At 36.4% G+C, this 18,690-nt stretch overlaps 1 protein-coding gene across 2 annotated transcripts in view; it reads left to right on the top strand.

Annotated features, from left to right (window-relative positions):
* Positions 1–18,690, top strand: part of LOC127877393 (uncharacterized) — a 63,782-nt gene extending 45,092 nt beyond the window's left edge. For both annotated transcript variants that reach the window (XM_052423215.1, XM_052423214.1), the window contains exons 7-8: positions 6,432–6,590; positions 8,254–18,690. In XM_052423215.1, coding sequence (XP_052279175.1) covers positions 6,432–6,590; positions 8,254–13,110 — 5,016 coding nt within the window. In that variant the 3' untranslated portion in view covers positions 13,111–18,690. The remainder of the gene's footprint in view (positions 1–6,431; positions 6,591–8,253) is intronic.

Genomic DNA, 18,690 nt, shown 5'->3' with positions numbered 1-18,690 from the left:
AGAAAAACTTGAATTTCACTTTTGAATTACAGGTTTTACGCTCGACTATTATATATGAAATATATATAGTGGAGCTATCCTACTCACCCCGGCGTCGGCGTGTGCGTTGGCATTTGCGTGCAAATGTTAAAGTTTGCGTACTACCCCAAATATTTTCAATGTCCCTTGACATATTGCTTTCATATTTTGCATACTTGTTTACCAACATGACCCCAACCTATAAACAAGAGCAGAACACTGTATCAAGCATTTTGATAGAATTATTGCCCCTTTTATACTTAGAATATGCATATTATTGATAAATCTATGTTAAAGTTTGCGTACTACCCCAAATATTTCCTATGTCCCTTGACATATTGCTTTCATATTTTGCATACTTGTTTACCAACATGACCCCAACCTATTAACAAGAGCAGACAACTGTATCAAGCATTTTGACAGAATTATTGCCCCTTTTGTACTTAGATAATTGAACATTTTGCTTACATTGCCATAACTTCTTTATTTATGATCATATTTTATTAATACTTAAAACAATACCCTACACCCCAACCAAGAATCCCTTCCCCCCCCCCCCCCCCCGCCCCCCACAATTTATTTTTTTTTAAATACTTTTTTATTTTTGAAAGATCGTCTAATAAATGACCACACCCCACAATATACCTCCTTCTTAACCCCCCCACCCCCACCCCCCAAATTTTTTTTATTTTTTTTTATTTTTTATTTTTATGCCCCCTTTTTGAAGAAAAGGTGGAATATAGTGATGGGACTGTCTTTCCGTCACACTTTGCATTTAGGTTTTGAAAATGCTCATAACTTCTATGTCCCTTGCAATATAACCTTCATATTTGGTATGCATGTGTATATGGACAAGGCCTTTCCATACACACACAAATTTTTACCCCTGTGACCTTGACCTTGAACTTAGGGTCCGCGTTTAGGTTTCAAAATCTGCCTTTAGGTTTCGAAAAATGCTCATAACTTCTATGTCCCTTGAGATATAACCTTCATATTTGGTATGCATGTGTATATGGACAAGGCCTTTCCATGCACACAAACAATTCTACCCTGTTACCTTGACCTTGAACTTTGGGTCCGCATTTAGGTTTCGAAATCTGCGTTTAGGTTTCGAAAAATGCTCATAACTTCTATGTCCCTTGAGATATAACCTTCATATTTGGTATGCATGTGTATATGGACAAGGCCTTTCCATACGCACACAAATTGTTACCCCTGTGACCTTGACCTTGAACTTAGGGTCCGCGTTTAGGTTTCGAAATCTGCGTTTAGGTTTAGAAAAATGCTCATAACTTCTATGTCCCTTGAGATATAACCTTCATATTTGGTATGCATGTGTTTATTGAACCGGACTTTCCATACGCACAAAAAAAAACTTCTCTGTGACCTTGACCTTTAACTAAGGGTCCGAGTTTAGGTTTCCATATCTGTGTTTAGGTTTCGAAAAATGCTCATAACGTCTTTGTCCCTTAAGATATAACCTTCATATTTGTTATGCATGTGTATATGGACAAGGCCTTTCCATACGCACAAAAATTTGTACCCCTGTGACCTTGACCTTGAAGTTAGGGTCCGCGTTTAGGTTTCGAAATCTGCGTTCAGGTTTTGAAAAATGCTCATAATTATATGTCCCTTGAAATATAACCTTCATATTTGGTATGCATGTGTATACGGACAAGACCTTTCCATACGCACACAAATTTTGACCCCTGTGACCTTGACCCTTAACTTAGGGTCCGCGTGTAAATAAGTTTCGAAATCTGTGTTTAGGTTTCGAAAAAAGCTCATAACTTCTATCAAGCGTTTATAGGGGGCATAAGTCATACTATGGTGACAGCTCTTGTTGAAAACTCGTTTAATAAATTATTGAATATGAACATTTTCCCCATGATGGCTTACGTTATACTTTCATACTGTCAAGCACTCGAATAGTCGAGCACGCTGTCCTCTGACAGCTCTTGTTGCTATTAAATTAAGTATGAAGTTTTGAAAAATAGAAAATTTCTGTTCTGTACAACTTATTGGTGCACAGAAACAATAGCATTTAAACTAAGTATATGGCAAAAGATGCTTTCTAGACATTACATGGTGCAGGAACACAATTTGACAGGTCGCGAAATTATGCAAAATTTACCTGAATAACATTCCAGCCACACTGGAGTCACTACTGTTGTTTTTAATACAACTCAGAAAGACAATAAGGATTGAAAACTTACTTATTGCCATTAGGAATTGCGTTTGTAATGTGTAAATCCTCCATGATTTCGAATTAGTTGTGCTTTCGGCACTCATTGTAGCTCATTGAAAATGTTGAAAGTTGTTATTTATGTATGCTCAAATATTGAACCTTACTGTTGTGGTTACACTGCATTATTGTTATTGTTTATTGTCAATAAAGGGAGCTGAATATATTAGGAGCTGAGTGCTTAAAGTATATTTTTAAAGATTTAAACTTTTGCACCAAAACTAAGCATACATCTTCAAAATGGTGTCCAAATTGTGGAAATTTAAGATTCTCATATAAGGCTGAGTTTTTCCTGGTTTCTGATTGGCTGAATCTCGTATTGGCCGACCTTTTTCCGTATTGGCCGTGTTTTTTTCCATATTGTCCACCTTTTTCTCGTATAAGGCGAGTTTCGAACTTTATTGACGCTCGGTCAAAACATTTGTCCCAATTATATCACATGGGGTCAGAAACTAGGTCACTATGTCAATTTGAAGGAAAAGCTAATGGAAACTATGCAGGCCACATTTATGACCCAAACTTCATCGAATTAAGACAAATTGATCCTTATGATATCCAGTTCTAAAATGGGTCATATTGCACCAAAAGTCAGGCCTTTAGGGCAAACTTAAAAAACAAAACTTTATTACTCTAGGCTGAGGCAATATTTTTATGTCCCACACCACTATAGTTGGGGGGCATATTGTTTTTGCCCTGTCTGTCTGTTGGTCTGTCTGTTGCTTTGTTTGCTCCAACTTTAACATTTTGCCATAACTTTTGCAATATTGAAGATAGCAACTTCATATTTGGAATGCATGTGTATGTCATGGAGCTGCACATTTTGAGTGGTGAAAGGTCAAGGTCATCCTTCAAGGTCAAAAAAAAAATTCAAAGCGGCGCAGAAGGTGACATAGTGTTTCTGACAAACACATTTCTTGTTCTCTATGTCATGAAATTTGGTCAGAAATTAGTTCAAATGATATCTCTGGCAAGTTCATATGTGGAGTAAAAATAAATTATCATTTAATTTAGGCGAATTCATGAAATATGGTCAGAACAATGTGTTCATAATGATTGCTCAGCTGAGTTTAAAACTGGTTTGTGTTAAGTCAAAAACTAGGTCATTAGGTCATAGAAGCAGTTTTTAAACTCTCTTAAAGTAAGCTTTGTTGAGGCTGTCCAGTAACCTGGGATTGTTGGCTGCATTGCACCCCCTCCCTTCCTCTTTGACACCCCACCCTTTCCCCTTCAAACTCGAAGAACCATGTCGGACTGGAGTGCACGGTGCAGGGCCTTATACCATTATAAACACCTATTTAGCCCTATCTAGGACAAAGTATTGTCGACCTTGCTGAAAGTACTAATCTTGTACCTTGGAGCACATTAAGGATTATTATAACTGCTATCTTGTGTAGCAATTTCCTTATTTTTGTGAAAACTGCTATTTTATATAGCAAATTGCCTTAATTTTATTATTATTGCATTAACTCATGCTAAAATTGCTACTTTTATAGCAAATATCCTAATTTTTTATATTAAATTGCTATTTTATATAGCAAATTGCCTCGGTTTTACTGTCTAATTGTCATTTGGATACCATATAAGGTACTTTAGTATTATTTCCTACAATGTTATCATCAGTATACTAATAATATTGGATAGATTAGAGCTTTTTGGGTTTATCTTAACGTATCTAGGTAATATTTGGTCTTTTTACCATTTTACATTTCACCATTATCAATTTTCCTTCAATAGTATACAAACTATTTTTTATTTACCGTGCACTCCCTCTGGTTCAGGGGAAACAACCATTGTAGACTTCATCATCACAATTATCTCCCTTAGTACAACTGAGTGACACCACCCCTGCTGGCTCTTCTTTTCCCCCACCCACATCGGCCTACACTTCCAAAAAATCTCTCCTTCTTTCAACCCTCCAGGGTGGCAACATGTATTTTAAATATATATATGCATATAGTCCTGTACATATTGTAAATAATGTACATCTTATACAAACTTAGCTGTCTTTGTCTTATTTTTAACTGTAAAGTACATTGTCTTACCCTTAATTTTTATGTGGCCCTATGAAGGTGACCGTTTGGAGACACGTAAGTTATTGCCCTTAACATATAAGGGTTTATTACTAAACCCACTTTTAAATATTGTTTTAATGCCACTCTGGGGGGATCTCTCTTTTCCATAGCCCAATCCTCCTTAAGTTCCATACAGACAGGGTCTTATGTTGGAGCATTACGGCTATATTCCCTGTCTGCAAGTGTTCAACATTGAGCCACATACATAAACTTGTACTCATTAATTTTTTAACAACTCAATACTCAATTGCAATATTAATATATAATTGAGAGTTACACACTCTATGTGATATCATATATTGTCTTTTTTTTTTTTTTTTTCCTTTCCTTCTCATATAATTGCATTTGCACATGCAACTTCACTCTACAATTGAGAGCTGTTAAATCAGGCTCTGGCATCCCTATTAATAAATGTTCTTAGATATAAACATATCTTTCTTATGATTAGATCTTGTTGTTTGGCGTTTAGTTTAAACTTTAAACATACACATAAAAATGGTACTTGACTATGCATGTAAACATATTGTGGCAATGTTCAACCACTTTGTGATCTGGAAAACCCTCAAATATTATTATATTGTTACACAAACATAATACACATCTGTGTATTCCTTTTTCTATAATTAATATATTAAATAGTCCTATTTGGATTCAAATTTTTAAACCACAGATCACAAAGTCTAAAGACTCCAACAAACCCATTGCAGTATATACTGAACAGTGGGTCTGGTAATGATGCTGCCACATACAACAGTATGTGTGTTTTCACCATCTTTACTTATAAAAATTGGGCTATTCTTTCTCTCTCTCCTCCTTAAAAAACAATACAAAGAATAACATACAATAACAACATCATATGAATGATATAAATTAATAATAAGTACAGTAATGTAACAAAAACATAGTAATCTTTTTTGTATTAACTCATTCTTGTTCTTTCATTTATATTTTTGCATATCAACCATCATTGTTTACTTTTTCTTAAAAGTACAAAGTCAGCCGTGGGAAAATCTATTTTAAAACGGATTGACCTACTGGCAATCCTTAATAAGAAATTTCGGCCAATCAGCGCCATCGTTATATAAACGCATCAACCAATTAAAACGCCGCTTTTTAACCGCGATAGGCCTATTCACTGTATAGCACTGCGTCTTTTTAACGCTTCATATAAAGGTTATATATTTTTAAACCAATAGATTTTTATTAAGGCACCGCACCAACACTGCAAAGTTTTATATTTATACCAATGGTACAGCCCAGTAAAATCGGGCTGTCCATTTTATGGCCGTTTTCGGCTTTTTATGCAGAGTTCTATGTTAAGCAGTGTGCTCGGGCAATGGTTTTTAACCGAAGTCCCGAGGGTAAATAACCCCAATAGTCAGTCAGCTTTGTTGTGCAATCTTCTTGAAACTTGATAGAAACATGTGTTTTAATTATTTCTTCAAAACCTGAGATGTAGCTTTTGCCAAAAGGAAAAAATAAGCAAGACATCATATTGTTTATCTGCTCATTGTGAAATATCCTCAGAACATGAAATGATTGTATTGTTACGATATCTGGTCTTCTTTGGAAAATGGTTTGATAAAAAAAAGCATGTCTGCCAGATGTTGGGGCAGTTTTCATATTAAAAGTATATTTGGAAACTTAGTGAAAATTACCTGCTCAGAACAGTTAAATGATTTGGGTTGACAAGTTAGAGTTCAAAACTGGGTCATTTTGGGTCAAATACAATAGTTTTCATTTATTGTGCAATCTTCATGAAACTTTGTCATAACAATATTTGCAATTATATCTTTGCTGATTGTTAAAATAGGTATGCAGGAACAAGGTGACTGGGTTAAAGTAACCGAAAAGCTTGTACTCTAAAGGCCGTACTCAGGTCATCATGACACTTGCTCTGTACAGTACTTTTGGATCTCAAGGGAGAAACCTAAAGCCTTTTTTCCTCTTATTCATTATACTCAAAAGTATATTATACAGTTTTTGAATTGCATTCTTGCTTAAGATAAAACCTTATCAAAATATAAGGATTTTTCTTAAATTTCTTCATGTACAATGATTCTTTAATAATTATTTGTTTGTTTTCCTGTTTTCAGAGTGGCTGCATTCACCTCCCACAGTGCAAGGCCAATGACATCCAGGTCATACTTCTCCTGTTCTCCAAGGGTCTTGAGTCCTTTGTGGGCCTCATACCAGGCGACCAGTCTGGACTGGTACACGGCCTCAGGCAGGTCATAGCTCAGACAAAACTGGCGGTAGGTGGCTAGGGAAATGAGCTGACCAGTATTAAAATGACATCCAAGGATAAAGTTGACCTGAGATAATATTTAAATGTTTATATAAAGCACATTGTTGCATAATCTAATTGGGCCTGGTAACTAAGGTGGCAGAGGGCTCAACTGCAAATCCAAGCATTTCATGTTGGGTTACCAGTCCCACCAAATAACTTGTGTGGGTATTGATATGTGAAATTATTTCTATTACCATTGTCCTATCCTTGAGTCTAGAAGGGCAGCCAGGGACTGACATGTTTATGCCCAATATACTTGTTAGCCAGCTTACCCAAAGAAAGAGTTAACCGCCTTAAAAAATAATATAAGCAAAAGCAATTCAAACAAATAAACCAATTCATTGAATGAAATACTGGGTAAGCTATATGAGACATAACAGTTGAGCAACCTATTGTTCCTTTATTTTCGCGTAAAAATGATGTATTGGACCTAAAGCAAATCTATTGTAACTAAAGAAATTGTTTAGTTTGGTTTAAGCATATTTATTCCAAAATGTGTTTTACTACTTCGGTTACAAGCATCTTAAGCTTATAGGATTGGAACGTTAGCTAGGCTAGAAGGGTTTCTTTCCTCAGTAATAAACATCTGTTTGCAAACATAGTGATGGTAATTGCATAAGTGTTTGTTTGTTTTACATACCTTGACTTTGGTAGTATCTAGTTATCATTAATCTTACTTAGGTAGGTTCCTGATTCCTGTTAACTCTTTCAGTGCTGGAACCGAATTTTGAAGGCCTTCGCAAACAGTTTGGATCCAGATGAGACACCACAAAACATGGCGTCTCATCAGGATCCATACTGTTTGCTGTTCTGATTGTATTCTTTAAAAAAAATGAAAAAAATGCTTATTTTAGAAATTCGGCAGACAACATTTTAGCAGACGACAAGTTTCCTAGCATGCAAATGGTTAAGATATAGTAGAACCTCTTTTATAATAGTAGTTATATCTGCTGCTAAACACAATAGACAAAGAAAAAGTTGAAAAGATCGCATTGATGAAATAGGTCTAAATTTTTTAACATTTTGGTTGCGCTATTTTCAGACCAATTTTATGTCCATAAATATGTTATTGATTTAATTCCTTTATGTAATATTATGATAGGTGGTTATTGTCCCCTACCGGTGAAACCGGAGGGGACTTATGGTTTGTGCTCTGTCAGTCTGTCCGTCAGTCTGTCTGTCACACTTTTTTTGGTCCTGCGATAACTTTAAAAGTTCTTCATAATTTTTCATGAAACTTTAAATATATAGATAGATGGCAATATAGAGATTATGCACGTCATTTCATTTTGTTCCTCGTCAATAATTATGGTTGCTATTGCAACAAATACAAAAATAGATAAAAATTCTGACAATGGTGGAGTTTCACCAGTAGGGGACCATATTATTTGGCAATCTGTTGTTTTAACTAACATTTATTTGACTGTTGCTTTAAGAATACTAACACTTAGAACAAATGAGAAAAAAAATATTTAAATAAAAATACAAACAAATTATAAATTGTAGTGAGTTTTTTTTAGTGGTCAAAGTTCTGAGAAATAAATGTATAATTCTCCATTAGCACATTTTTTTAAACAAATATTTACACAGTTGCCATAATCCCTGTACAATTCTGTTGTTTTTTTCAGGTTACTAAATCTTCCGAGAAAAGTAATGATTTCAAAGATGTCAGTCACAATCCTGAAGAAAACAGTAGAATGACTCAATGCGATACTGAACAATCACAGGAAGCTGAGTCTCTGACGTTCACAGAAGATCATCAAAGCAATGCACCATGTCCAAAGCAAATGAAAAGTTCAATGAGCAATTTTGTCACTATCATTGAAAACCCTGCAGCAGTGGCTGAGGTTGATAATAAGAAAGCAAAAGATGTTGAGAAAACAGCTAAACTGAATACCAATGCAAGTGAAAGCAAGTTAGAAAGCAGTGGAAAAAGTGATGGTGAGGAAGAAATGGAGTTTGAAATTGATGGTAAAGCTGCAAACGCGAATGTGGACAAAGTTGATGCAAATATTGGTAAAGATAATCTTGAGAACAATGAAGGTGATGGAACGAAAGAAACAGATCTGAAGCAGAACTCTGCTACAATTGTGGACTTAACATGTGTTGATAATGATGCATCCGTGCTTAGTCCAGGGAGCGGAAAACTGGTGATAAATGTTGATTCTACAGAAACAGAGTCACCAACTGTAGTCCACAAAATTAATTCACCCTCGCCTAAAGCAGGTTTGTTAACAAAGATAAAAACAAGTTTAGAAATATTGAAAAGTGTGTACAAAAATGTGAGTAAAGACTTAGATAGCAATAGAGAACAAAGTAGCTCAGAGCACACAGGTAATGAAAGTTTGATCCTTGAATGTGAACATGTTATTGATAAGGTAATGGTAAATGAGATGGAAACTGATGTTGAAACCATAGTAGATCAGCCAATTGAGTCACCATGTAGTAGTTTCAAAGATATGGAACAGACTGACCTTAGTTATAAAGCCAGTACAAAGTCATGTAATACTGTCAATGCAAATATAAAAGCGAATCATATGTTGGAAGCTGTTGAAAACAATATAGATGAAACTGATATATCAAAAACGGATGATGATAAAGTAGAGGATACTACCTTGGATATGGAGAGCAGTCTAGTTATAACGAATGTTATTTCCCTTGCTGATATTGAAGATGAAAATATTGAAGATATTGAAACAAGTGATACAGCTGCACATTTGAACACTTTCAAGGAAACAGCTAAAACCTCTGCAGAAACATGTGAAGTATTAGATACAGGAAAGAGTCAAACTCAAGAACACGCAAATGAAGATGAACTTTCACAGGAGTCTTCCAAAAGAATGGAAATAAATGAGCCAGGGAACACTGTTGCTGCAAATGAAAAACAGAATCCAACTCAAAGTTCACCAAAACTGCCAATTGTTGAAAACAGTACAACATTGTCACAGCTACCGAGCCAAACAAAAAGTATTGTTCAAACAGAACAATCATCAGCATCCACGACGCTATCAACAGCAACCTTTCCAGCAATACCCCCTATGAGCAGTTTAGGTCCTGGCGTACAGAATGTTCCATCCACTTCTCAGACAGCCCCTGTCCCTTCAGCAGCCTTGACAGCAGGAGCCACACGGCAGGTTCAGCTGACAATCCCCTTGAACATACTGCAAAGGCCAGTTGCTCCAGTAACAGTGAAAAGTGAGCCAGCTGATGATGGTTCTTACAGCATTGAGCAATCTATTACAAAGTCAGTAGGAAATAGGCCTTTAGATGTAATGAATCAGGTAACAAATACGTGTTATTCAGTTACAGGCCAAAACTCTGAGCCACTTTATTCAGGTGTTGTTTCAAGAGTATTGAAACCAACAATACGTAAAGAAAAAGTCACAATTCACAGCGCTAGAAAACTGTTTACAAATGCTGTATCTAATTCAACAAAAGATATACAAAAGCTGATGATGACGAAAGTTTCCCCACCAGTTCCAGTTGCGAAGCAGATTGTTGCTGCAGCACAATCTTTTGGTCCAAAGATGGTGACCCTGTTACCAGGGAAAACAAACCCCCAGCCAGTTTCAGCTGCTTCAAGACCAATCATGCCAAAACCAAATAATAGTCCCGGGTCATCAACTAAACCTTCAGGCGCATCTGAAGCAAGCACCAATAATACAGAGGCCCCCGTGGACAGGATGCAGACAATCAATATTCATTCAGTGGGAGTTGCTAAAATTACAGAGTTGATCGCACGCAAGAATCCTATCCAGCCCTACAAGGCGCATTTGAATGAGAAATATGGGACATCTATAAATTACGTGTGCCATGAATGTGGAGACGTCTTTAAGTTGGAGAAGAGCCTGGAAATCCACAAAGGTCGCTGTAGCATGAAACTGAGGTACCATTGTGAAAACTGCAAATCTGGGCTTCTCTTCACGAACAAGTGTCAGTTTCTGAGTCACCTGAGATCCCACATGAACATTGCCAAGACTCAGGCAGTACCTATCCACATCAAGTCAGACTCTATTGAGATTACTTCCTATTATCACGAAATTAAACCTGGCCAGGATTTTGAGTGGTACAAACTTGAGCCTAAATATTTGTGTCCCTTTTGTCTTTGTTCTGGGACAGATCATGTTGCATTTCAAACGCAAGAACAGCTGGCAGCTCACTTTAAAAATCCCACCAATAATAATAAACGTGAAATGGGTTGTTCACGATGTTCTTTTAGCACGTATTCAGATTGCGGACTAAGAGCCCATGTTGACATTCATATGTTTCTGGAGGAGAATCAATTAGGCATGCTGTTAACCAAACTCATTTGTCCAAAATGTGCAAAATCATTTTCACCGGAATCTCCAAATGTGCCGCTCAATGAAAGGAGTAGCATCCGAGAAGAGTTTTCTTCACACATAAACGCATGCTACCTACCATCAGTGATGAAGGACACCTTTAGATGTCCAGAGTGTGTCACTGGAAGCATCATCATGGATGAGAACACTGCATTGAGGCATCTGTGCATTAAACTTGAGAAATACTTCAAATGTCAGCTGTGCCCGATGGCTTTGAAAACCTTGAGGAACTTTGATTATCATGCTAAAAATGAACACCAGGGATGTGCCAAGACCAAGCTGATATTTCGCTGTCATATCTGTGCTACAGTCATTGATGATTGTAAGTATCTGGTCAGCCACTTGCAGTCTCATCTGAAGGAAATGCAGATTGATAAAAATGGCATCTTTGGTAACTATTGCGCAATATGTGGTCTGAAAGATATTTCAAAAGAGGAGGCTGTTAAACATTTACAGATTCACCAAGAGTCTACGCAGAGTCAAATTAAGTTTTGCAAATTTTGCGGACAACTTTGTTCAACCCAGAGATCCTTACTAAGGCATGTTTTAGTGTACCATATGAAACGCACTACTTCAAAGACAGTTGACCTTGTGAACTTTTTATGTACAAAATGCGGATTCTTCCAACCGAAACAAGATCATGAGTGTTTTCGTGCAAGCAAAATGGTCACAGAAAGCTCAGAGTCTACTCCAATTATGAATGCCTCTACTCCAATTCAGAATTGCTCTACTCCAATTAAGAATGGCTCTACTCCAATTATAAATGGCTCAGCAATAAATGTTGAAAAGAGCTCCAATGATTTCCAACCAATCGTCTGCCGACTGTGTAAAGCCTGCTTCCTAAATGGACAGTCAATGAAGAAGCATATTATGACAGTCCACCAGGACAATTTATTCTGTCTGCACTGCCCAAAGATGAACTTCAGTAATTTTGGTGAATACAGGAGCCATGAAATAGTGTGCAAAGCTGTGAAGAACTCTACTTGTGTTGAGCCGTTGGTCCAGCAAAAACTGCCAAAAGAATCCATGTCTGCAAAGAAGAGAAGAAATGACGATGAAGCAATGATTGATGAAGAAATGGAAATAAAGCTCACTCCAGCAGTGAGCAAGAGGCCTCTAGTAAATGAAACAGAGACACTTTACCCCTGTGATAAGTGTACACTGAAATTCTCCCGCAAGTCGAAGCTGGATGAGCACATAAACTCTGATCATGGTATTCATCCGTGTCACTTGTGTGGCAAAATGTACGGCTCAACACGTGCTGTGAAGAGACATTTGATGATGGATCACGAGGGCAAACGATTGCAGTACCCTTGCTTGATATGCAGGAGGAAGAAAATAGAGAAGAGCTTTGCCATTAAGTCGATGCTGTTCAAGCATTTGAGAGCAAAACACAAGGTGAAGGAGATAGATGAATCCAAGGCGATAGCTGAGTTGCCAGGTTTGCCTGATGTTGCCTGCGACAAGCTAGAGGACAGGGAAGAGGGCTACACATCACCAGAATCCACACCGGAACCACCGATCAAGAAACTAAGGGTTGATGGGGAGAATGATTTCAAATGTGCCAAGTGTTTGTTCTCCTCGGAAGACAAAGGAGTTTTTCAGAAGCATATTGAAGACCATAAAACACCTAACACTTTCCAGTGTCTGAATTGTGGCCTGTGTTTTTCTGTTCTCCCATCGTTGGAGAAACATCTGTTCATGGTGCACAAAGTGCGGAATTTCCAGAAGTATATGAAAGAGAACCAGATAGAGAATCCAGCAGACCTTGTTGATGTTGATGATGAGATTGAACGGGAGCCGGCACGGATGGATGTGGAAGAAGAGTCTGAGTCAGATATAGAAGAAAAGAACCCCCTAGAGTGTCGAGTGTGCTACAGGGTGTTTGAGAACGAGGCTCAACTGAGGGGCCATATGAGGGTTCATGGAATGGCCTTCATTAAAAGGTCCAGGCGGCGGAGTCAGGGGCCTTCTATAGTCAAAAAGAGGGCAGAGTCTGAGGATAGGAACTGTGAAAGGATTGGTGAAAACTTGGTCTTGAAGATTACAAAGAAGATTAATGCAGTGGTTGAGAAGTCAGGATCTGATAGTGGGAAGGAAAGGCTTGGTGTTAACGGAGAAGAAACCGAACACACCGATGTGTAACTCATGAAGGCATTGGCCCATGTATCCCATGATCCAACTTTTCTTATGTTACATCTGATCCAAAAATGGTTATATTAAGAAATCTTCAATTGCTGTAGAAATGTTACTGTTGCTTCAAATTTGGTGAACACGATTTTAACACCTCTAAACTTCAATTAAGGACTTGCTTAGTGGATACATGCTACTCTCTAAATGGATGATATAAAGTATAATGTGGTTGGTTTTTCATACAGATTTGTCATACCAGAATCATATGGCTATTTTGGCTGATTTAATAGCCATTGTTTGGTCATATTACCAATGGCAAAATGTTCTCTTTTTTAGCTCACCTGAGCACAATGTGCTCATGGTGAGCTTTTGTGATCGCCTTATGTCCGTTGTGCGTTGTCCAGCGTCAACATTTGACTTGTTAACTCTCTAGAAGCCACATTTATTGTCCAATCTTCATGAAATTTGGTCAGAAGATTGGTCTCAATGATATCTTGGATGAGTTTGAAAATGGTTATGTTTGCTTGAAAAACATGGCTACCAAGGGGCGGGGAAATATTTTTCCTTATATGGCTATAGTAAAATCTTGTTAACACTCTAGAGGCCACATTTATTGTCTGATCTTCATGAAACTGGGTCAGAAGATTTATCCCAATAATATCTTGGATGAGTTCGAAAATGATGCTGATCATCATGAAACTTGGTCAGAAGATTTGTCCCAATGATATCTTGGATGAGTTCGAAAATGGGTTTGGTTGCTTTAGAAACATGGCCACCAGGGGCGGGGCATTTTTCCTTATATAGCTATATATGGCTATAGTAAAACCTTGTTAACACTCTAGAAGCCACATTTATTGTCCAATCTTCATGAAATTTGGTCAGAAGATTGGTCTCAATGATATCTTGGATGAGCTCGAAAATAATTATGTTTGCTTGAAAAATATGGCTTCCAAGGGGCGGGGCATTTTTCGGCGTAAGCTGTATTAAGCCAGCTTTTCACCTTAGCCTGACCTTTGTAAGTGTCCAATAAAATTCAAATAAAATTTCCTGCAGCTAGGTATGAATGAATGCACTTCATTTATTCCATTGGCTGATTTGAGTATACCACCAGAACATTGGAAACATATTCGCGTCTTTGTAACACTGTTTTACTGTATGAAACAATTTTATCTCTAATGAAAAGGCTTAATAGATAGAACAGTTTTACACTCAATTCTCGACATCAATACAGTTTGTGCGTACACCTTTTATTTTCAGAGTATTACCAGCGCAAAAGCGTTTATACTTAAAAGGCTATGTTCTCATATTTAGTACTTACTTTCATATTCCTGTGAACATGTTAACATGTAAAAGTATAAAGAGCAGTGGAAGCGAGACCTCACTTTAAAGCATTGCATTTCAACCCGCGAGGTTTCGGGTCAATTCGCGGACATTCAGAGTTTACATACAGGTCATCACCGGAGTTCGCGGCCAGTAAAATAATCGTTATATAATAAAGACGCTATCCGTGAACTAGGTGACCTGGAATTTTCTTTAGACCAGAAATATGTTAAATGAAGATATTCAGCAATATAATTATGGTATGTCAATAATAGATTCTTAATGTGTTTTCAACAATACAATGATAAATATTATTTTTGATAAATTTAACAATAATTATTCCACCATATTGCCTAATGTACTAAAGTGATATTATGAGCATGTAACAGTTTATAGGTGTCTATCGCAACCGTTGATTATTTTTGATGTTTCTACTTCATATACACTTATATTAATTAATGCAGCATCAACATACAAAAACAATATACCAGAAAGAGAAAAATAATGCATTTGAATATCAACCGTACTTTCGTTTGACAACTGATTATGCGTTTACGAGTTGAACCTAAATTTAGTTTTAGTGCAGATTTGTTCATAGGACACAAAGACACAATATTGTTTTACGGATCATTTCGGCTTACAGGACTGGGTGGGTCACGTAAGAATATCGAATATAAAATATATCTTTATAAACAACTGGTAGCAAGGTGAGTTGCAGATAATTGATCAGTAACCACATTTTAACTAACTATTTTGACCTGTTAATTCTTTTCAGCTCAATTCAACAGTGCAAAATGCCCATAATATCACTTTAACCATGAGCACGATGATTATCGATACTGTTAATAATCGAATCAAATAGCAATGCCCGACAAACCACTAAAACAGGTTTGTTCGAAGAACGCGCCTATAAATACGGATACTTCTCGTGTGGCCGGTTGACTCATATGTTTAAATTTCACTTCCATTCTTCTTTTGGTTTTCTGTTTTGTATCTATAGGTTTATGACCAGCAATATGTTATAATGTAAAATAAGCCGCGAAAACTCCGCGTAACATCCCGTACTGCGTGTGATGCAGCTAAGAACTGCACAGAAAAAGACATTCGCTATCCATGATCTCATTCATTAAACTATTTACGCCGTATATCTTTTTTAAAGATATTTCTTGTTTCTAATATGGCTATAGTAAAATCTTGTTAACACTCTAGAGGCCACATTTACTGTCCGATCTTCATGAAACTTGGTCAGAAGATTCATCCCGATAATATCTTGGAAGAGTTCAAAAATGATGCCGGTTGGTTGAAAAACATGGCTGCCAGGGGGCGGGGCATTTTTCCTTATACGGCTATAGTAAAACCTTGTTAACACTCTTGAGGCCACATTTATTTTCCAATCTTCGTGAAACTTGGTCAGAAGATTCATCCCAATAATATCTTGTTATCTCAGGTGAGCGACTTTGGGCCTTTCAGGCCCTCTTGTTTCAAAATCCAATCTCCAAATTTTCCATTTGATGGTTTAATTTTCATAAATTTTGAAATGGAGCTGTTCAGTATAAAAATAAAAAGTTGCGAGTTATTCATTTAATTAATTGGTACCCTAATGTTAAAATTTAATTCAACCAATTATACTTTTTATGCCCCCGGATCACAAGATCGGGGGTATATTGTTTTTGGCCTGTCTGTCATTGTGTCAGTCAGTCATCGTGTGTGTCACAAAACTTTAACCTTGGTTAAACTTTTATAACTTTTGCAATATTGAAGATAGCAACTTCATATTTGGCATGCATGTGTATCTCATGGAGCTGCACATTTTGAGTGGTGAAAAATAAAGGTCAAGGTCATCCTTCAAGGTCAAATATCATTGTTTTTTTCTTTCCTAAAACTTTAACCTTCGTTAAAGTTTGGTCATAACTTTTTTAATATTGAAGATAGCAACTTGATATTTTGCATGCATGTGTATTTCATGGAGCTGCATGTTTTGAGTGGTGAAAGGTCAAGGTCATCCTTCAAGGTCAAAGGTCAAATTTATGGCTTCAAAGCGGCGCAATAGGGGGCATTGTGTTTCTGACAAACACATCTCTTGTTATATATTTAAAGTAAACTGATGATAACATTTTAAGTTTCACAGGTATTGATCAGATTCAAAAAATGGCAAAAAAAGGCCCTGTAACTTACATCATTACATGACCAACAGAGACTTGTATTAAACGTGAAAATGTTAGAAAATGAATATTAAGTATGTAAATGCATGTGTATATTGTCTGTTTTATGGTCAGTAAAATTGTGTTTGTTAGTTCTTTTTAGTGTTTATTGATTGTCATATCGTCGCTGTCGTTCTCAAACCTCGTAGCTACAAAATGCCAACTTTTCAGGAGAGAGAAAAAACTGTCTCATTTTTTTATAACGATGTTTAAGAAATTGAAATTCTGTAAAAATACCAAACAAATGAAGCTGCAAAATACGGTATAAGCCGTAGACGCGTAAGTCATACTGATAAGTCATACTGACAGTCAGACATGGTAGCTACGATATTTTGTCACCACAGTTTTGTCATTTTTATGAGGTACGACAATTCGTCCTGATAGAAAACCTCGTAGTTGCAAATAAAAAAAATTATAAAAACGTTTTTGTCAAATTTGTCCAAACGAAACGACGTACCTATAGGTGAAATGGCGTCGCTACGACTTTTCGCCGGGAAAAAAGCCGACAATCATTCTACAACATTTCGTCACGTGGCTTTTTCAAGGGCTCTGATTGGCGTATAGCTATGAGATATAGCACAAAACACGCGCCAGACTTCATATATTCGGAAAAGACGAAAAAAATATTTTGAAAATTTTGGAGCTACGAGGTTTGAGAACGACAGCGACGATATGTTCTGTACATACTCAAGATATATCACTTTGTTCATTTTTTGACAAACCTGTTGTTTATCACTTATCTTATGCGCACAAGAACAACTAATACAATTATGTATGATTTTCTCTATCGAATGGGAACTACAAAGTGAAAACATGGACTTGTGTGTATTGTTTTTTGTCAATTTATATGTAATTTGAGTGTCATTTGTTTACATGTGTACAACTTTGACTGTTGTTGCAATTTTTATTCTATATGCAAAATATTTAACATATATTGAAAGTCATGATTGTAGTTACATTAACAAAAATGTTTTGTTACTTATATTTGTATTGATAGGTCTTTCATATTAGAGAAACATCTACCATTAACAATGGTTGCTGGTTTTAAATAATAAATGAATTTGCTAGGATTTTAGTTTCATATTCAGTGTTAATTGTTTATCACTCCAAAAAGGTGATGGTATTTGTTCCATCAGGTATTTCATATTCAATCAAGATTTTACACTTTCAGTAATAAATCAGGCAGTTTGCTCAGTTCAGTTAAGAACATACAATAACACATACATCTACTACATATATGTGGAATTATATTACATTATCAGCCGCCTTTGTTTCTGTTAAGGTGATTTATACAATACTGTATGGTAGTCAACTTAAATAACTTCGAACTGGCACAAATCTGATAAACACAATTCTATTTATTTTATATATGCCTTATAAAGTTCCAACTGTGAGGTGAGCTATTGTGATCAGCCCCTGTCTGTATTAGTGCGGTGTGGGTCATCAGATTTTAGTTTGTTAGCTCTCTAGAGGCCACATTTGTCATCCAGTCTTGATGAAACTCTTTCAGAATGTGGTTTTAATACATTTTTTGGTCTTTGTTTGAATCTGAATCACATCCGTCCGAAAAAAAGCTGACCTGGTCAAATTATAGAAAAACCTTGTTAACACACAATTATGACACAATATTTATAAAAGATTGTCAGAATGTTTATCTTTACAATAGCAAGGCCGAATTCAAGTCTGGGTCACAGGTGTCTAAAAACTAGGTCACAAGGTCAAATCTTTAAGAAAGACTTGTAACCACCCAAGAGTCCACCTAATATGACACAGTCAATTCAAACCTTGGTCAAAATTATAATTTTGAGAACTGAAGGCCATGTTTGAAGTTTGGATTAGTGGGGTCAAAAACTAGCTCACCAGCTCAACAACTAAATAATATTGTCTGTGAACTCAGGTCAGTGTTTAAGTGCCATTATTGCCCTCAAACATTTGTCACAAAGTTAGGCAGGTTTTACATGCACTGATTTTTACATTTTATAGTCTGTACAAACGTTAAGTGTTACTGCTCTTTTTTGAACTGTTGTATATTTCATATTATTTCACTAATAAATTACAGACATAAAACATT

Source organism: Dreissena polymorpha, chromosome 4, assembly GCF_020536995.1.
Source record: "Dreissena polymorpha isolate Duluth1 chromosome 4, UMN_Dpol_1.0, whole genome shotgun sequence".
In the NCBI taxonomy this organism is placed as follows: domain Eukaryota; kingdom Metazoa; phylum Mollusca; class Bivalvia; order Myida; family Dreissenidae; genus Dreissena; species Dreissena polymorpha.
The sequence above is the reverse complement of the archived record's forward strand: the minus strand, read 5'-3'. Positions and strand labels throughout refer to the sequence as shown.